Raw genomic sequence first — 22,338 nt, 5'->3', positions numbered from 1 at the left:
TATTATCCAGTATCTTTCATAAATAGCAGGATAATAAACAAAACATTATCCATCAATACCATTGACTTTAACTAAATAGCAAACTTGTACTTTTTAAAGTTATAAAAAGGCTTACAAGAAACAAAAAAAAAGTGTTAGACTATAATACGTTGATAATATAAAACAAATTTGACAGAAATGTAACTAAACCAAAATATTTAATAAAATACATTTTATATAAACAGGGCACACAAATATAAAAAAAATGTTTTATACCAATTAAGTTAACATCATTGCACCTTCTTTAAAATACTGAGTATCATATATTTAAGTGTATAACCAGTCTTCCTATTACTGTGTAAAAACAGTAATTATAAATATTAATGATGGCTTTTCACATTGAGATCCTTTTGAAACTCTTCCACTCTACATTAAAACATTATTGCTATAAAATAATGCAATATATTGAACACCTCTTAGCAGTAAATCACTGGTGCTGCATTTTTACATGAAGTTAAAATATTTATCTCATGGAAGGCCAAATCACAAAAAGTAAAACACAAGTTTGAAATAAATTTTTGCTGCCAAAACTAGCCTCTCAACACAATCTTTAAACATGTAACCCAGCTAATCAACACCTAAATGGTATAAGGTCATTCTGTATTTATATAAAAGTCAGTTACTAAAAAAAAATAATAACTACAGCTGGCAAGTCAGAGAATCAATAGATAGACAGAGATAACAATATAGTAACACGTGAAACTCCATACTCTATGAACATATGTAGGGAGAGATAAACTATTCAAACTAATGTAAAGGTTTGAAATTCTTACAGCCAAATTTAAACTGAAGTTAAAACTTTTCCAAGGGCAGTATACTACAGTTAAACAGTAGCAGCAATGAACTTTATAGAAAAATCAGGGAAAAAATCTATACAAATTTACCACAACGTAATTTGGTGGATTGACAAGAATAGAAGAGTTTTCAAACAAATATTCATTTGATGCTTTCATGTAGGTTTAGTCTTAAACATGACATGTGAAATTCATTTACTGTGGTGACATTTAAAAAAAATTGTTGAGAAACATATTGAAAAAGGTAACTCTAATTACATGGCCAAGAATATGTAGCCTAGCTGAGTACTGACATAAGTTTTTAACCTGGCTAACTATTGAAAAATGTTCTCAACTATTACTCAGTATCAACACTCAAAAACTAATCAAGTGTATATAAGAGTATTGATTTGATAGATATATGCAAATTAGCATAGAATAGAAACAGTATTTAGCCAGCTTTATTGGAAGAGCCAAAAACGTCCTTTAATTTCTTCAGTTGTAAAATGTTTCTTGTGAAAAATTCATAAGTTACAGTAGTAAAGTAGTGCCATAAAACTGTAAAACTGATCCAGTCTTTTATGGCATAATGTTTTTTAAATGTATGTGTGTATATATATCAGTTTGTTATAACCAACAACATGTTGAAACAAAAATAAATGAAAATAAAAATAAAAACAGTGCACTACTTTAAAGAATCTCAGGGTACAAGCTATAATGTGGGATATAAAATGTACTCTAGGTTTTGAAGGTGAATGAAAAAGTAGGGCCAATATTGAAGTGTGGATACACCATCTATCACTCTTAACCTCCATTTGCCAGTTTCACATAAAGAAATAACAACAGAAATTGAAATTAAACATATAGAAATAAAAATTAGGAGAGCAAGATATTACACATCTATATCACCTTTCATTTATTTTTATTTCTCAATTTTTTTTCTTCTTTACTTTGGAGAGTAGTTACCTTCCCACAACTGTCTGCAGGCAGTGAAGGGTGATATAGATGTGGGGCAATGTGGGCTTGAGCACCCACATCTTGCTCTCCTAATTTCTATTTCTACAACATTAATTTTAATTTCTATTGATATTCTTTTACTTTATTTCTTTATACAAGACCGGCAAATGGAGGTTAAGAGTAATAGGTAGTGTATCCCCACTGCACTGTGGGTCCTACTTCCACCATCACCTCTGAAACATAAGGTAGATTTTATATCCCATATTATAGCTTTTACCCTGGGATTATTTAAAGTAGTGCAGCATTTTACTTTTACTTATTTTTGTTTCAGCTTGTTTTTGGTTATAACAAATTAACATAATTAGTCAGAGGTTTGGATTTGCTGTTTTTAATTCAGTCCTTCCACTTGATTTTGTTTTAATTTAATTTACTTAATTCTATCTGTATTATTTTTTCTAAAATATGTGTGTATATATATAAAGAAATTTTTTTATTATTAGTTTTCATTCATTTTTGTACTATTAGATTGGTGAAGCACATGACCATGTTATGAAATACCAGGCTATATATCTTAAATGTCCAAAAATTGACAACAATATGCTACTTAGTATAATCCACAACTATAGTTGTAGAGTCATTAAACCTATGATAGTCTTGCTATTCAGTTAAGCATAGCTGTATAATAGGTAGCAGGCCCTGTTGACTAGCTACCTTCCTTCTGGCTGTCAGTTCTATATTTTAGATAGATATGCCAAAATTTTAGGTATTTATCTGGCCATTTAGTCCATGTGTTGCATAAAGTTTTATTAGATTGAAAAGACCAAATACCAATTTCTTAGTTCATTCTTATGCTCTGTACTGGAATGTACTAAATTTTATAACTTTACATTAAATCTTGCTTTTCTTATTATCTCATATGGTTGATCATCCTGATAACTATCATTAATTCAATTTTTAATATTTATGGTATAATTTTCACAAATCATATACTTTTCTGTAATCAAGATTGCTGTATAAGAAGATCTTTTACTTGTTGTTCCTTAAACTATTTAACTATTATGTCTTTTTTAGCATTATTTCATTTAAGTTGTATGCATGTGTTTTCTTATAGCAAAGCCATATCAGGCTAACTACTGTGTCAACCGAAGGGAAATGAATCCCTGATTTTAGTGTTGTAAATCTGTAGACTTACTGCTGTCCCAACTTGCATGCATTTGTTCATATATTTTCACATAAATGACACCATTTATTGCATTATATTACTTTTGATTTTATCTGATTTTCATTAGGTCCTTCTAGAGTGTCCATTCTTCAAACCTTTTAAGGAGGAATATCTATGCAACTTTCACTCACTCTTCCATGTAATATATTTCACCTTAATCTAGAGTATGCCATCTTAAACTTTTATCCAATAATTTCATCAGATACTTAATTAACAAAACTGTCAAGCAAAGAGAAGAGGAGGAAATAGGCTGTCAAAATCTTAATCATCACGTGAAGGCAAATCCTTCTTAAACTTTTATCCAATACTGTCATCAAATACTTAATTAACAGAACTCTGTCATCAACAAGTATAACAATGCTTAGGTTTCAATAATATAAAAATGTTCTGATGTTTCTCCCGATGTGTTATTTTAATTTACAACTTGCATGTTCTAACAAAAAAGATGGAACCCTTTCCTCTTATTAATTTGTTTTTAATGCTTAAATTACTTATTTTAGGAGATGGAAGAATATCTCAATAGACTGAATTGTCCTCAATCATGTTACTCTTTTTTGTCTTTATATTTGTTTAGTATATCATATTCCCATGACTCACCCAACTGAATTTTTTCTAACTTCATTACATAGATATTCTAACCATACATTGACACTGTTTGATTTTCTTTTCATTGCAGTTATCGCCTTCATCTGGCACAAAGCTTAACTGAAAATGTAAATACTATCACAGATAATTTATTTCTCTTTCTCAAACTCAATCTTTTGAGTATACACTAAAATCCTAGATTTGGTAGATAAATATTTTCAATAGTAATGAGATCATGAGGTTACCATTAAAACCTAGTACACCTATTAAGCACTACTGGGCTAAAATAATTCTGAGGCACATGCCACTGTTTCTCTCAACAAAAACATAACAGGATTGCTCACAAACTGAATCTGAATGAATATCAAAATTCTACCTTAATATTTAGTAAATGCAAGTTCTACCAGTGAAAATGTTACTCTTTAAAATTCATCAGACCTCTAGTTGAAACTAAAAAAATGGGAATTACCATCATTGCAAGATTCAAACAAGAGGACCACTGAATAAATATTTATTCATTGACCAGCTGAAGTCGGTTTAAAAAAAATTAAATTCTTGTTGTTATCTATTTATTCATACAGTTTGTATTTAGCTGTCATGTAGAATTACTTTTATAAAGGGTTGTTTTTTCCCAACTAATAAACTTTGATTGTTAAATTTAGCAACTTACTTAACAGCTTTATGGGTATTGATTTCTTTATAAAAAATTCTAGTTTAATAAAATAAAGTTGTATTAATGCAAAAATAAATCAATGTAGTAGCACCAATTAATGTATCCATATTATAAATCTTTCACCTCTATGTAATATTTATCTAATATTTAAAACCACAATGATTTATTTACCTAAAGATAATCTTTAAAACCCCCATCAAACACAAAACATGCAAAACACACACAACTCATTATACTCTTATGTTATTTAAAACATGACCTATCTACTTTCATTTAGACATAATAAACCAAATTCAAAAATAATGTTGGAAAACACCACATTTATTCTCCAATAATGCAATACCCAACACAAACCCTGTTGATTATATGAGCTACAACAGATAATTAAAAATTACATCACAATGTGTTGATTAATCTGATAATTAATGTTTAATGGGGCTTTTCAATTTCACTTATTTAGTTACTCTATGTGGTGCAAAGACACGGATCTGTTTAATCTTATATTTATTTATAGTAATGTTAGCTTCGAGTTCAGGTATGCACAACTATATTGTCGTTATTGACACTACATAAATGCGAGTGTGGGTAAACGCTACTCAGCCTATACAAGTGATAAGTAGATAAATTATATTTTTGATAAAAGTTAAGAAAAAATTACCTTCACACTCCATATAAATATATTTTTCTAGGTCGTTTTTCCTTAGCTTTTGACAAAATGTGTAAATCCCTCCACTTTGCACAACAAATTCTGAAATATTACAAAAAATATATAAATTATGATGTAGTAACAAGTGTTATTATTACTCTTAGAACTTTTAAAACAATTTATAGCAAGCCGTCTCATCTATCTCTTATTCTAAGTATTGACAAAATGTAATAACAATTTAGTAGCAAAAATCAGTTCAATGTGCTGGTTATAACTTGTACAACATTTTTTAAAATATGATAATGTCAAACCATTATTATTATTATGTTCAACTGTTTCGTTTTCAAAATGAAAATATGACAACAAAAATTAACATACAATATTTTAGAATACTAGTTGGTGATTGGTTATCCGCTGACTTTTACAGAACGCTAAACTTCAATTAAACTCTACCTTTATAACAGCGTCAAGCATATTGCATAAAAGTATGACAAGCTGCTTTATATTGATAACAGTCGATATCATCGTGCGCTTTTGTCAGTTGCTTGACATGGTTTACTTAGATTTTGCTTACCACAATTTAATTTAGTTAATCATTTTAATGTTTTATAATAAATCAAAATCAATAGTTTTGACTTGAACTAGTTTTGTTTCCTTGAAAGCAGGTCACGTTTATCCCACATTTTAATAATACATTTCTAGAATAAGTGATATAAAATTAAACTTTTATTTTTAGTTAATAATCATAAAACTATTTTCACTATGAATACTCCTAAGCGAGTAAATCCTATTTAACGTTAATCTCTTTGTTCCACGTCTTGGTCTTATGATTTAAATATTTATAAAACATGATGATAACAAATGTAGTAAGAAACGTTTGCAAAATCCTGGAATACACTGCTGGCCAAAATCTTAAGGCCAATGAACGTAAAGAAAAAAAAATGCATTTCTCGTTGTTAGACTCAACCACTTATTTGAGTAGAGCTTCGAAAGATGACAATAAAAAAGGGAAAATAAAAATAAAATACCTTTTTAGCATTTAATAGGGAAAATGTAAACACTATGAAATTAGCCTAAATACTAGCTGGTCGAAAGTTTAAGACCATACCAAAAAGAACTCCTAAACAGGGTAGGAAATACCCAACAAGAGGTTTCAGTGGCGAGTTGCACGGCCGTCATTGCAAATAACTGTAAACATTCGCTTTAGCATGGTCGATATAAGCGTTTGCAGAAGGGTGGCTGGAAAGTTATTCCAAGTGGTGAAGATGGCTTCACGAAGATCATGCACTGTTTGGAATTGATGTTTATTTCTATAGACTTCCCTTGCCATCCACCCCCGAACATTTTCAATTGGGTTCAGTTCGGGCAAACACGCTGGATGGTCCAAAAGAATTACGTTAATCGCATTGTTAAAGTCCTTTGTTCTGTGGGCATTGTGAATTGCAGTGTTGTCCTGTTGAAAGATCCAGTCATTTCCACATAAGCAAGGGCCTTCAGTCAATAAGGATGCTCTCTCCTACATGTCAATGCCTACAAGCTGTTTGACGCCCCTGTATAACCTGAAGGTCCATTGTTCCATGGTAGGAGAAAGAGCCCCAGATCATGATGGAACCTCCTCCACTGTGTCGTGTAGAAAATGTTTCCGGTGAGATATACTTATCGTGCCAGTAACATTGGAAGCCATCTGGACCATCCAAGTTAAATTTATTCTCATCAGAGAACAAAACCTTCGTCCACTTTTTTACATCCCATGTTTGGTGCTTCTCAGAAAAGTTTCACCGAGCTGTTTCGTGGTGTGGAAAGAGGCGTGACTTTTAAAGACGTTTACGGTTATTATAACCTTTCTCTCGTAGATGCCGTCTTATTGTTCTTGATCTGCATTCTGCGTCTGTAAGGGCCTTAATTTGGTTTGACGATCGGCTGGTGTCTTGTCGGACAACCAGTCGAATCCTCCTGCTCAGCGCCGGCAAAATTTTCTTAGGCCGACCACTTGAAATTCTCGTTCCGTATCGCTCGGGGTCTTTTAAGAAATTTGCAACAGTAGTTTTACTACGCCCAATCTCACCAGCGATGGCACCTGGCTTTTGCAGCTCGACAATTCTGCCACGTTCAAACTGTGTCAACTTTTTAGCCTTTGCCATGTTTTTACCCAATGTAACACAAGAGATGTCAGTGGGAGATGTTGACAACCCGAATGCTTGAACACAAATGACTAAATTTTGTTACGTGTTTACCGATTAACGCTTCGTTTCAGTATGGTCTTAAACTTTTGACCAGCTAGTATTTAGGCTAATATAGTGTTTACATTTTCCCTATTAAATAGTAAAAAGGTCTCTTATTTTTATTTTCCCTTTTCTTATTTTCATCATTCGAAGCTCTACTCAAATAAGTGGTTGGGTCTAACAACGCAAAATGCATATTTTTTCTTTTTTGTTCATTGGCCTTAAGATTTTGGCCAGCAGTGTATGCATAAGCACCTGAACCAAGTGAGTTGTTATTATTCTGTCACACATCTCTTTTTCATACATATCGTAACAGTCAATGGCACTGATGTAAAGTATTTTAATTACGAATAATGGAAAATACTTCAGGTGTTTGAATTAAATTTGACGTAACCGTCACATTTACTTATTCATTATTATTTAGTGGCTAACTAATAATTTCCTGTATTTTATTTCCTTTTCCTCATGAAAGAATTACGACAGGATTAACGAATCAAGGTACAGAGGACTACTACGTCATTAATGAATTATTTCTCTTCATCCCTCAAATTACATGCTTTGTTTGTTTGTAGTTAGACACCAAACTATACAATGGGCTATCTATGCTCTGCCCGCCATGGGTACTGAAACCTAGATTCTAGCGTAGTAAGTCCGAAGGCATGCCGCTGTGCATCTGGGAGTTACATGCTTTGTTAAAGAAAAAATGGCCCGGCATGGCCAAGCGTGTTAAGGCGTGCGACTCGTAATCTGAAGGTCGCGGGGTCGCATCCCCGTCGGGCCAAACATGCTCGCTCTTTCAGCCGTGGGGGCGTTATAATGTGACGGTCAATCCCACTATTCGTTGATAAAAGAGTAGCCCAAGAGTTGGCGGTGGGTGGTGATGGCTAGCTGCCTTCCCTTTAGTTTTACACTACTAAATTAGGGACGGCTAGCACAGATAGCCCTCGAGTAGCTTTGTGCGAAATTCAAAAAACAAACAAACAAAGAAAAAATATTCACAAATAAAACGCATAAAGCTGTCGTAGCATTAGAAACTAATTATTTGTTTTTGAAATTCGCGTAAAACTACACGAGGACTATCTGCGCTAGCAGTGTGAGACTAGAAAGGCAGCTAGTCTTCACCATCCACCGCCAACTCTTGGGCGACTCTTTTACCAACGAATAGTGGGATTGACCCTCACATAAATTTAATAGTTTAAAGATAAAACAAAATACAATACTCTGCAAGTTATAACACACTTCACAATGATACGATACAATATGTTACAAAACGTAATTGGTGCTGTGTGACTTAAACCTAAATCTTATCTTAAGCGCATATATATACTGCATATCAATAAAATAAACAAGGGAAATATACTATACACACATATATACAATAATTTGAGGAATAATTTACCTAAAGTAATCCCCGTGTCGTTGTGCCTGACCTGCAAGGATCAGGTACTTTTTAGGCATCTTTCTCTCTCCTTGATTGATTTTTTAAGTATAGAAACTGACGAATGCACTATTCTATCTTCCCTCTTTTCAGTTCCATGTCTATTATTATCATACTACAGCATTTAGTGACGCAAGCTGGTAGCTAATATGATCACTTTTAATTTTCATTGCGAAATGATTATGTGCTTCTCGAATAAAATAAAAAAAAAACGTGGTTGTGTTCGTTATTCTTTCCCAACAGTACTATTCTTTTGGGATAAAGAAAAAAAGTAACGAAAATAGTAGGTGTTTTTCACTGTACTTTCTTCTAAATTTTTTAAATTTCGGATTCAAAATCAGAGACTTGTGAAGATAGCGTTTCAAGTTATCAAGACCTGGCATGAGCAAGTGGTTAAGGCGCTCGACTCGTAATCTGAGGTCCGAATCCCCGTTGTACCAAACATGCTTGCCCTTTCAGCCGCAGGGGTGTTATAATGTACGGTCAATTCCACTATCCGTTGGTAAAGAAATAGCCCACGAGTTGGTAGTATGTGGTGATGATTGGCTGCCTTTCCTCTAATCTTACACTGCTAAATTAGGGAGGGCTAGCGCAGAGAGTCCTCGTGTAGCTTTGCGCGAAAATAAAAAACAAATAATAATCAAATTATAAAAAGTTATCGGCGGTGTAGTTTCTAAGGGGCCAAATTCTTTTCAGTAAGTATCTGTGACTTGTTAATAAATTTCAACAAACAATACATAATCCATTTGTTTAAAAATAATATATTAAAAGAAGTCAAAAGTACATGCAGATCTTAATTACATTGTCAGTTTTCACGCTCGTATCCAGAGCTTTAAATAACTGTCTCTTTATCGTAAAAGTCTACCCAGGTTCTTTCAATTACTTTAGAATACAAATGACAAGACAAACTATTCTTCTATACTCTGTTATTACAATACATGATAATTGTACTTTTTACAGCTAAAATCACAATCACTCAGTCTAGATCCTTTCATCAAACTAAACTTTCGATGTGTATTTATACCAAGACAAAAGTCAAGATTGTTTCACACTTCACTAGATATTATGATGCAATAATATTCAATTAAAACAACGAGTAAAACTCTGATTTTTGTAATAAAATACAATAATATAACAATCACAAATTTGTAACTTTGATCTATACAACATATGATTTGCAAAAAAGTTACATAAACAAACCTGTGAAAAACTACGTTTCTAAAAGTAATTAACACTCGTGCTATATAAATTAAGTCAAAACTCCTGCAATAAACTTAAACTGAAAGTCATACATGTTTAAAAATGAGCCTTTCTTCAATAAAAAATGTTATCAATATTTTTGTAATACATACAAAAACTGTTTTCAGTTCATGCACTAAGAATACTCATACTGTCTGCACCGAGATTTGCAGTTTTCTTAACGACTTCAATGTAGAACCAGTAGTTCTAGAGGTACAACACTAAATTAATAATCCTCGTGCTATCAGGTTTGCACCTCTGTATTTAGGCAAGTGGTTAATGATCTTTGTGGATGATAAACTTCTTCCCATAAAAATAGTTCTGGAATTTTCAGATAGCTAATATGATAGCCAGACCCCGTCATGCAGTCACAGAGTAGTTCTCGCTATTAAACAGCTTTTCATTGATGTACATTATGAGAAACACTCTCTGCATATTCTTGTAGAAGTAATGCTCCAGTTCTAATGTCTGATGAGTGGATTGAACAATGAATGACTTGTTAAAGTGCAACATTCTAAGAACTAGTAAACTTCCTAACACGTTATTCAAATTCTGGAATGCCACCTGCTATGACTTTTTCCACTTCAAGTTATTGAATTGGCCTTTCTTAGTTAAGTCATTCAGTGGTGCAATAACTTCAGTGTAGTTTGAAATGAACTTGATATAGTATCCACTAACCACAGGAATGATATGTTCATATTGTTTTGCAATCAGAACTAGTGCATCTTGTTTGTACGTTATCTTCTACTCTTCAATGGCTTTCTATTGGTCGCTCTATTTCTACACAACAAACGTCGGCACAGAATAAGTGATATAGCATTTATATAGTCTGATGGTCAAACTTGCTGTCCAAAGAGCTCTCTGAATTTGTTCAGTGGTTTTCCCATCTGGCTGTTAAAATGTCGTTCACATAATACTCAGTGTTAATAGTTTTGTGCAACATCTTCCTCATCATCTGGTTAATCCTATGATTACTGTGTCCTATCATCTGCATGATCTAACGTCACTATTATTATATTTTGTTCCAAAAATAAAACTTTTTTCAAAGTTGACAGGAACCTTCCTAAAAGTGTATAGTTTCAGAAAAAAAAATCATTATATATATGTATATAATTTTTTCTAGTATTTCTAACAAACAGAATCGTTATTTAATGTAGTTATTTGCACTTGGACTCTGAATCATTTGCAAGGTGATTTTCAGTATAAAAATACTATTTATTATTTTTTTACAGTTTTCACATTTCCTTTGCATAATCTCTAGAATCCCTAAATAAATACAGAAAGTGTTTTAAGGTAATGAATGTTCATGTTGTATTTTCAATTTCACTAACTCTAGCTATTATTATTAACATATAGTGAACTGAAGTGTTTGGAATTAAGAAATTTAAATATATATATACCATTCATAACTTTGTTCAATAATCTTAAAATATCTTTTGTGTTTGGGAGCGTCATATGCATAATTTCACGCTTCTACTTAATTTTAATATTTCATTTTTCTTTCCAATTCTTTGGGTTTTATCACTTATATTAAAAAAAATTAGAACTAATGTCCACAGGGGATTATAATCAGCAGATGCATTAACCACAGACAAAATAGTTCGCACACGCCCATTTTTTATAAACATTCCTAAACAAAATTTAAAAAATCGTTAAGCCTTTCAAATATACATTTTAAAACATAAACGTAAAATACTAATGCAACTTAACAGTCTATCAGAGTGTTATATGTGTAAGGTGAGAAAAATAGTCAAGTGCAAGGGACACCAATCTTGACTATGGACAAGCAGCACTTAGATAGTCATTTCTTAAACCAATTTATGGCTACATATCCTTTCTGCCCTGAGAAGTTAAGTGAGAACCATGCTCTTTCTCTTAGTTATAAGCATACCATTCAAGTATATAAAAAAGGTTGTTGCTTAGAAATAAATTATTATTTGTATTTTAAATGTGTGCCTGGGGTCTACCAGAAAATAACAAGTTATAAGCTAATTCTTGGAATGATAGCTTTGTAAAATGAAACTAATATTTAACCTTTGTCCTATTGATTCTAGAAGCTCATCTAGATTGTCGTAAAGGTACTGAGATAATTCTAAGCAACCACATCTAAGATTTTTAAACTCCATATGTCAAGAAACGAAGTTGCATTTGTTTGTTGCAGAAAGTTCTTTCAAAATGAAGCAATAATAACTTAGATAACGTTAAACTTTGATAATGGTAAGTTAATTAAACTACATAAATAGTATAATGTTTTAATCAAATTTTGAATAGAACTTAAAACACTTTCTGATATACGACTATGCAAAAAGCAGTCACAGATTTAAATGTCACTATTAAGTTGACTAACCCAGATAGCATCCTCATAAACCAGTAGCATTTGTCTGGTATCACATAAGTTGTCTTCTCTTTCGAGTCTGCCTCCACGGAGATCTATAAATAACTTTTACTAAAGTCGGAAGTTGATTTAGGTCCCTGGTGTCATAGGTTAATCTTCTGGAACTCTATACAGAAGCAGTTTGAGCAATACTTCTTTTTTACAATTGCCATAGGTGAACAGTATACTAAATTGGAAGACTCAATTATTCTAGCTTCTAACATTACCGCGACTTCAAGTTAATTCAGGTCTCTTATCATACAGAACATTGGTGGGGTTTCACTTTGAGTGGTCCATAATCGTGAACTCGATCTTGTGTTGGGCAATGTCTGTCTTGGCTGGTTTATCTGTCAATACATCTGCACACTAGCAAAATAGATTTTGTAACTATATTTGCTGCTTGCCAATCAATTCTTCATTAACGTTGACGTCTTTCTACCTTTCATTTACACACAGTAGTCTTAGGCAAAGTAAATATTCATCTTCTATAACAAATTCACCATCTTCTGACTCTGCGTTTATGACAGCCACACTTGCAATACGAGGTCTGTTCAAAAAATACGCGGACTGACATCATAAAACAAAATGTACTTTATTTAGAAGTTACAGGTCTGGGACCCCTTAAAAGTACTCTCCTCCCTAACGCACACACTAATCCCAAAGGTGTTTAAACTTGTTGAAACAGTCCTGGTACGCTTCTTTTGTAATGTCCTCCAGCTTCTTCGTCGCATTTGCCTTAATCTCGGGAATCGTCTCAAATCTTCTTCCTTTCAAGGGTCTTTTGAGTTTGGGGAACAAGAAAAAATCGCAAGGAGCAAGGTCAGGTGAGTAGGGGGGGTAAGGAAGAACAGTGATCGAGTGTTTGGCCAAAAACTCACGAGTTCTGAGGCACAAATTTCGCAGCAACGCGGTGTATCTTCAATTTTTCGGTGAAAATCTCGTAACAAGATCCAACTGATATCCCACACTCTTCAGCAAGTTCCCTGACAGTCAGACGTCGATTTGCCCGCACCAGGGTGTTGATTTTGTCGACGTGGGGTCGTCAGTTGACGTGGAAGGACGTCCAGGACGCTCATCATCTTCAATGGACTGTCGACCATCCTTAAAACGTTCATGCCACTTTAAACATGCCGTACGCTTCATAGCAACATCACCGTAAACCGTGTTAAGCATAGCAAAAGTTTCAGTCGCAGATTTTCCAAGTTTAACACAAAATTTCACAGCAAGTCGTTGCTCCTTCAAGTCATTCATTCTGAAATCCGCCAAACGAAAAAATCGCACTTCACTTAAAACCGCGTAGCTAATACACAAATGAAGATATCTGCAATCGGAAAATGGCGTCGTAATCAGCTGATCTGTGCAAACCTAGCGACACCAATCGGATTTCCCTGGAACCAACTGGAGCCGCGCAATTCAAACAGTCCGCGTATTTTTTGAACAGCCCTCGTATCCATCTGTGCTTCAATAGCTGTACCCATTAAGTCTTCTTCTTTTTCGAAGTACCTCTTCAATAGATTGGCAGGGTAGCTTTTGGTTTTCCCACTCACTCTCTCTTTATATTCCTTGATCACTTCATGCACTTGAAAAGAACCTTTTCACTATAGGGTGATCTCTTGGTTTGTAGGTAGCAAAACCAAGATCTTCTGTCTCACTTTAAAACGTCTATTCTTGAACGTCTTGTCATAGAGGTACTTCTAACTGTCTTGAGTTGCATAAACATTTTGAGGAGGTTGAGAAATCTCATGCAGTCAATTTATAGAAACTAACGAGTATTTGTATATGTTCCTCATCCTGACTTTTCTTCTCTTGTTTAAATTTCTTTCAATATCTACAAAGAACTTTGCACTGTTCTTTCATGAACGGTAAACATTTTATACTGACTTGTGGGACTTTTTAGTAACCAAATAATACTGCCTGTAGGCACCTGCCACAGTTACATGAGCTATCCTGACACATCTTCTTCAGCATAATCTTTAAGGCTCGCTCACAAAGTCTGTTATATCTTGTATTGTATGGGGTAGTAAAAAACTGTCTAGTATTGATGAGTCTACACATCTCGAACATCAGTTCTGAGGTAAGCATGGTCCTTTGTCACTCAAGACTTCTTTTGGAAAGCATACTCTGAAGAACATTTCCAGAAGAACTTATTCTCTCCTCTCTGTCTCTATATTTGGCAATGCCATAGTTTCTGGGTAACGTTGTATATTTGAATATTTTAAGGACATCCTGATTGTCCTTGTAAGATACATGTGCTAATGATCTGATCAAGTCCACAGCTAGTCTGCTGAATAGTTATTCTATGAGAGAAATCTTACACAATGATATCTTGGTACTTTCTCTCTAGGCACTGTCCTCTGGCAAATACCCCATGACTTGCAGGATCTGATCATATATTTGATGACCAATGGAAGTTACTAGTGATTCTCTATACCACCTTCATAACTGAAAGATGTCCTCCCACAATAGACTTGTCATTTAACCTCATTACTCGAGTCTGGTTTACTGTTAGTACTATTATCTGTTTAAATTCTGCAGTGGAACTGTCTTGATAGATTTGGTACAGCACACCCTTTTGATCCTCTAATCTGCAAGTCTTTTCCCCTTGATCTTATGCTCGACTTTCTTCTAGGCATTGTTTTATAATTTCTGCAGTGGAAAGTATTTCTTCTGTGCGTTCTTGAGTTCCTGTAGACCTACATTTGTGATGTCATCTTTCAAGACCTGCAAGGACTTGGTGTGCCGTTTTATTTCCTAAGTTCTTGTGGAGATTGTAGATGCTTCATTGGTCTCCTTTCTGTTTGATTCATCCAAACTTCTACTGCTTGGTATACTGCTAATCACCAAGTCGTAGATGGGAACCTTCCTACATATTGCCTCAACGTCTCCCACATAGTATTGAGTGTCCACCTTTAGTCCTACTATGTGACACTTCCTCATTATTATGTCAATCAACACACACAAATGGCTAGACGCTAGGCAAGGTACATTAAACACTAAAGTGATTTCCACTGCTACGCCCAGTATCTCATAGAACTTTCATGTTCTCAACAAAGCTTTCCCCGACTGTCATGTTGTGATTTGTTGGCACGTGTCGATGTTCTGGTCGCCACTGGCACTGTTGACTCATTTGCTGACTTGAGCTTCCCATCAATTTTGCACTGTTTAATCATGGTGATAGCATTTCTTTCTTGTGGTTGAGCGATGGCCGTTAGACAGTATTGACGCAATGTGATTTCTGCACAGTACTCTGAATGTCAAAGTGAAGAAATTCAACCAAGTACATAAACGGCGGGAATAACTATGCCTCTCTTAAGGTAGCCAAATGCCTCGTCATCTAATGTGATGCACATAAAAGTATTAACGAGATTCCCACTGTCCCTATCTACTATTTAGCAAAACCACAGCCAAGGGAATGGGCTTGGAGAAATCAAGATTATAAACTTGTAGTCACTCACAATGTGTCCCACTTTATAACAAGTACAGCATCTCTTCTCCCTTTTCTTTGTTAACATTTTGTCACCTTTGAGGGAATCCTACTTGTGGTCAGCCACCCCTGATTTTGACATTTAAGTGGTTATTCTTGGACTTTGCAGTTATACTGCCTCCATAAGGTTACACCTACTGCTGTGTCAATTTGATCATCTCATCTACCTCATTTAGAGCTCCTTCATTTAGAAACAGAGAAGCATGAATTGTTACCACATTAGCTGGTATGCCAGTCTTTCTAAACTATCTTCACACAATTCCAATCAGTACACTTTGTGAAGTATCACCTTAAATGTGCTACAAACTGTAATACAATTTTTGCAATGTGAGGTTAGACTTCTCTGAAAATCGAGCAAAAACTTCCTTTGTAAATTCATAGCATTTCAGCAAGGTCACTTTTAACTTGCCATAGTCCATAGCATTTTCTAATGTCATGCCAGCATATGCTTGTCAACCTTTTCCTGTGAAAAGCAGGCTGAGACAAACTGTGCAGTAACCTTTGTCCCAATTCTGACTTTGGGCAAATCGTTCATACCTCTCCATTCATGTAATTTTTCTGTTAATCAAATTTAGCATTTTGAATCCGTTGGCACTGACCTCACCATCATCTTTCCATCCTTTCTCTTATTTCCAGTTTCTCCTTTTCTTCATGCGTTCATCTTTCTCAGTTTGTTCTCTTACTCTTTCTTTCTTTTTCATCTGCTTATCTTTCTCTCTCATATATTTATGGCCTTCCTTCTCTAGGTCTTGTTTCGCCTTTTTCCATACATTTATCAAAATCAACATGGTTATAAAATGTGGTTGTGACCTCTATGATATTTTGGCCACCACTATAGGTGTTGTTATATATGAATATTTACCATGACACCTACTTCTATCGTTATAGATCCTAGTTGACTTATCACAGTCAGAATTTATGTATATATGGGTGAAATTCTTTAAAATAGGTGTCTCTGACTTGTCAGTGATAATATCAACAATAAACAAGTAGCTCACAACCCACTTGTTTTAAAATAATATATTAAAACAAGTCAAAGATATATGCAAATGGTCGTTGCACTATTGATTATCATAATTGATCCAGAGCTTTAAATAATTGTCTCTTTTTCGTCGAAGTCCAGAGACACTGGTTCAATTATTTTAGAACATTATAAAATATTCTTCTCTACTCAGTTACTACAATTAAATCTGTGATAACTTCACTTTAACAACTGTCGACGTATGTTTCTTACAGCTAAACTCACAATCACAAATTCTTCTATCTATCGAACTAAATTTTTATACATATTTATATCACAATAGAGGTCTAAAGCCTTTTGTACACTCTATTAGACATTATGATGGAATAATACTCAATTAAAACAACGAGAAAAAATCGGTAGGTTCTGGTAACATGATGTAATATAACAATCACTAATCCTAACTATTGAACAACATGATTCACAAACAGTGACATAAACCTGCGATAAACTATAACTTCTAAAAATAACTAAATTTGGTACTCGAACTATATAAACTATCAAAATGAAAACTCTCGCATTAAACTGAAACAGTCTTATACAGCTAACAGATATACAAAAGTAGTTAGTTTGTTTGTTTTTGAAATTTCGCACAAAGCTACTCGAGGGCTATCTGTGCTAGCCGTCCCTAATTTAGCAGTGTAAGACTAGAGGGAATGCAGCTAGTCATCATCACCCACCGCCAACTCTCGGGCTACTCTTTTACCAACGAATAGTGGGATTAACCGTCACATTATAACGCCCCACACGGCTGGGAGGGCGAGCATGTTTAGCGCGACGCGGGCGCGAACCCGTTACCCTCGGACTACGAGTTGCACGCCTTACGCGCTTGGCCATGCCAGGCCTGCACAAAAGTAGTTACAGTGCTGACTTGCTCCAGGAATGATCAAGGGCTCATTGATGGCACTGGAAACCTATAAATGATATTAATGCCTTTTTCCGTTAGCCCCCTTTGGTCATGTCAAACTCAGCATTGTCAAAACTGAAAATGCTTACTGAATTTCTTTGGTAACTCAAATGTTTCTTAATCGACTATAAATATTCCAGTGCAGTAAGCTTTTCAAGATTCGTATGCTGAATCATTGTTTAGTTATGATCTCAGCTAACAAGCCAGTATTTAAGGCTTACTTTATTTTTCCCTTCACACTTACTTTAATTACAAGTGTCATTTGAAATGTTCAATATTCATTAATAAAAATAATAAATCCAACTTTTATACCAGAACTTTTTGGCATTGGTATCCTAGTGTATGGATTCAGGAATAGTTTAATTCTCCTAATTATCCCAAGCTTTGAGTTTATGACGGAAAATATCGTTAACAGCATAAACAACCACCTGATGAAACAATGTATTCTAATTTTTATAAGATAGTAAGAAATTGTACTTAATTAGCTATGCTCATTAATGAGTTTATTTTTAGTTTTGATCTAAGTAAGTTGCCTTTGGGCCTGGCATGGCCAAGCGCGTAAGGCGTGCGACTCGTAACCCGAGAGTCACAGGTTCGCGCCAAACATGCTCGCCCTCCCGTGGGGGCGTTATAAAGTTACGGTCAATCCCACTATTCGTTGGCAAAAGAGTAGCCCAATAGTTGGCGGTGGGTGGTGATGACTAGCTGCCTTTCCTCTAGTCTTACACTACTAAATTAGGGACGGCTTGGTGCAGTGGGCTAACAACCTACTCACTTAAATACCTGTTGAAGAATGCGCAAGCGATTGCGGCCCTATGTTCCTTGATGGAATCTAATGATGATAACTAACTAACTAACTAAGTTGCCTTTATCCTTGTTGACGAGATAATCCGTTTGACACCACTTTGAAGTCAGCGCGAACAGCGGTTGAGAAAAAACTACGTGACACACAGACACTGAATCGTATTATATAAATTCATATTTATACCAAATCTTCCATGACTTCATGATTTCACAGTGTACATCATTAGGTCCGACTGATGTACTGCCAGACTGATTAAGGGCCAGTTTGAGTTTCACCAGTGTAAAGGGACGATTATAGGCACAGAGACAATCAGCTCGAAAGGAAAGAGGTGATCACTCTGCCTGAGTCTTGCTGGCAGAGAAAGTGGAGGAAGAAGCAGAAGTGCTAAAGTTTTAATTTGGAGTATCGGCTATTTCCTGGCCATCAGAGAGCAATTTCAAGAGGGGAACAAAATTATCTTGCCCACTAACCTTTCGAATCTTGTCCGAAATGATTTTGGAACTGGTGGTAGAAGATATGTTGGCTGTGAACTTAATCCAAGATTCCTTCTGCCTTTGACATCTTACCCATTGAGCATGTGCACGTGCATGTTGGAAAGTGATGCAGTGCGAGAATGTAGGATACCTACGAAAAGTATCCCAAGCCCGTTTTTGAGCCTTCAGTGCCATGTGGTAGGCAGGATTCCACGACAAACGAGGATATCGTGAAAACGTGTCGAGGTTTTAGGAATACATTGAGTAACTGCCTGGATAATAGTCAGGTACTGCTGCCACACAGTCGTCTATTGATGGTTTACAAACGATGGCAGGATCATGTTCTATAAGAGCAGTGAAAGAAGGCCAGTTTACTTGATCCAGCTTCCACCGGGGCACGTGAGTCAGATGTCATCAACCATGGCCAGTCTCTCTCAAAATTATAGGAAAATGATCACTGCCTCGTGGATTATTTTCTACACTGCATGAAAAGTGGAAGAACAGTGAAGGGGAGGAAACTGAGAGAACAATAGTGGTAAAGGACTGACTAGGTGCATGAAAATGAGTAGAAGAAACAGTATTGAAAAGAGATAGGTTGTGATCAGAGAACATACGCTCTATGGAGCGACTCCTCCCATCAATATCAGCACTTACCCAGAGAGGATCATGTCCATTAAAGTTTCCCAGGATTAAAAAGGAAGATGGCACCATTCAATGAGAGCATCAAGGTCTGATTGATCATATGTTTCTCCAAGCGACAGGTAGAGAAGACAAATACTGATAGTATGATCCAAGGAAACACGGATGGCTACAGCTACCAAGGCTGTGTAGAGTGGCAAAGACAGAGTGGGCACATGCTGATGAACCAACAGTGCCACCAATCCATGCACTCGTCCATCACACAACCTATCATTTCTGTACAAAGAAAACCGCCGAAAGGTGACTGTATCAGCAGGTTTCAGTTTCAGGTTTCCTGTAAGGAAAGACACACAGGATGGTAGGGTGTAATCAGTGCTTTGATGTCATCCAGATTAGAACGTGAATCTCGACAGCTCCATTTTATCAAGCTGGCCATTTTTATTTAGGTGTAGGCAAATTGGGTGGATAGCCCTTCTGTTTACGACCACGTCTTTACTGTCTTTATTCGAGGGAGATCTGTCGACCTCCATGGATCCTGTCCTGGGTTGATTGGGCAGTTCTTTGCTGTTGGAATAGGATTCCAGCAACTGAGGACGTGAACGAATGTTCATTTTGCATCTTTGGGTGGGAGAAGATGTACCTAAGGAAATACCTGTACCCAGAACCAAAGGAAGTGGATAGTGGGATTTGCTGGAATTTATGTTAGGGACAGAGATGGGTGTTGAAATTGATTCATCAACTTTTTTAACAATGGAAGTCAAAAAGACTTAATTTGGTTTGAGAACGATTCTTCTGGAGGCTCAGAGAGATCCGTCTGCTCTCACACTGTAGTAATGGAATGAAGTGCAGCAGCATAGTCCGAGATGAAGTAGTGGACAGCAGCTGTCGAGCCTCAGGGTAAGTAATGTTTTCAATTGTTTTCAAATGCTGCACATCTTTTTCTTCCAACCATTTTTGGAAAGAACGAATGTAGGACGGGTGAAAGCCATTGTAATTGACACAATGAGGGTCCATTTCACACTCACAGGCCTTGCCACCATAATGAGCACACGTCAAGGAACCACGACATGACGTTTTCAAGTGACTGAACTGTTGACACTGGAATATAGCCATATCCTGCAATTAAGATAACCTGTCTTGATGGTGGCAGGCTGACGTGGTGACGTAAATGTGAGAATTAGGACATTGGTTAGCATCATAATTCCATCTTTGCAAGTGGATATATGTCTGACTGCAGAAACTCAATGGGTGGAGAAACCAGCAAGGATCTTTGACTCAGGGATGTTTTTCAAATCCCTCTGAACAATAACTCCTCGTGATAAATTCAAAGTAGCATGAGGTGTAACCTCAATAGGTATATCCCCAATTGCCTTTCAATGCAAGAGGAGTTCACTGTGTTGAGAAGTGGATGTTTCCACCAGAGCAAAGCTTCTTTACTGACTTTGGAGAGCCAACAAGTCCCTTTAAACCCTTCTGAATGAAAAAGGGAGTCACCTACCCTAAAGAGTTATCTAAAAGAGAATGTAGTATAAGAAAATGAGGTACAACAGGTGTTACAGATGTTGAAAATTGCTGCTCAGAATCTTCAAGACGTGGTCATTTACCTATGGACTGTTTTTTACTATTTTATTTAAATTTTTATTTGGAGTCCCCATAATAAAAAGGAATATTTTAGTGCCCACTGACTCCAACAGAGGCACACTCCAATGCCAGGATTTCGAGAGCACTATACTCAAACACCAGCATCAGATACAATGTCCATAACACTTGTTGAGAACATCCAACACTGGTACTTGGTTGATCCTAGCCCAAGTGGACACAGGGGGCCATTCCAAGGCTGCCCATCTACAGGCATTCAAGGCCAAAGTGGTGTGTTAGGGTTGGACCCCTCAACCATCAAGATCCTCTCCTCCCCTTCATGGGTCTCCACGCATGGCAAACACGTGGGTGGATGTTTAGATCCCAGAGGCTGTAAACTGAAAGAACAGAACCTTCCCTGGGAGGTCCCCTCACTACATACAGGAATCCAACCAAGGGGCACAGAACAACTCTTCTGTTACACAGATAAAACCAACAGTTCATGCAGTAAGTGCTTCCCATACATCCAAATTTTTGAATCCAGATGATACACCTTTGATTGGTGAGTGACAGAGACAAGACAGTTGGAAACATGCCTCTCCAATCATGTCTAGCCAATGAATGTTTTCAAGATTTGTCTCTTATTACTAAGCTAGGGTGATGACTTCATTTGGAGTGCCTGATACATTGTATATCATGCAAAGATTATTTGATAGTGCATATCTATTTTAGTCCAGTAAGGAAAACCTTTTGTGTTTACCAAGAATGTTAAACATTTTTGTACATCAAATTTCTTGCTACGTGTGTAGTGTTAAGAATAAAATATTGATCATGGAATGAGGTTAAACCCTTTTACTTGGTTATCTTTTGTTTTGTGTCAATCCCCTTTAAGTGTTATATGTGCTTTCTGAGAGGAAATATTGCTAGAGAGTAAAATAATATATACATATATATATCAAAAGGGTAATATTTCTCATTAGTAGCTCAGGTGATGCCTAATGAACATCCTCATTTACTATTGGAACGACAAACAGCAGCGTGGAATGCACTTAAGCAGTCAAAACGATGGCAACCTAGAATTTTCAATTTAATACTGTGCTCTCAATCTAGAACACAATGTCAGTTTCATGTTCAGAACCAATCTAAATCCAGATTTTCAGTTAAGCACTGTTCATCAGTGAGTACATTTTGCTTTATGTTTTAACATTGAATAAAGATAAGTTTCATTCTGTTTAGTCTCTTTATTGTTCAAGCCTTGTCAGA

The 22,338-nt window shown here is 35.6% G+C and overlaps 2 protein-coding genes across 38 annotated transcripts in view; both read right to left on the bottom strand.

The window, feature by feature from the left end:
- The window catches only part of LOC143258659 (uncharacterized), a 113,400-nt gene that overhangs the window by 64,765 nt on the left and 26,297 nt on the right, over nt 1-22,338 (bottom strand). For 34 of the 37 annotated variants that reach the window (XR_013032449.1, XM_076517975.1, XM_076517983.1 and 31 more), the window contains one exon: nt 4,908-4,997. The gene's annotated coding sequence lies outside the window, so the exon portion shown is untranslated. Of the gene's footprint in view, nt 1-4,907; nt 4,998-5,273; nt 5,415-22,338 lie in introns of those variants that run through there. The other 3 variants (XM_076517993.1, XM_076517997.1, XM_076517999.1) reach the window with 1 other exon arrangement.
- LOC143223884 (uncharacterized) overlaps nt 16,279-22,338 on the bottom strand; it is a 48,679-nt gene continuing 42,619 nt past the window's right edge. Inside the window, exon 6 of the mRNA XM_076452359.1 lies at nt 16,279-16,410. Within this exon, the coding sequence (XP_076308474.1) occupies nt 16,279-16,410 (132 nt within the window). The remainder of the gene's footprint in view (nt 16,411-22,338) is intronic.

This window comes from Tachypleus tridentatus, chromosome 8 (assembly GCF_004210375.1).
Source record: "Tachypleus tridentatus isolate NWPU-2018 chromosome 8, ASM421037v1, whole genome shotgun sequence".
NCBI classification, from domain to species: Eukaryota; Metazoa; Arthropoda; class Merostomata; order Xiphosura; family Limulidae; genus Tachypleus; species Tachypleus tridentatus.
Note: the sequence above shows the minus strand (reverse complement) of the source record. Positions and strands in the feature narration are given on the sequence as shown.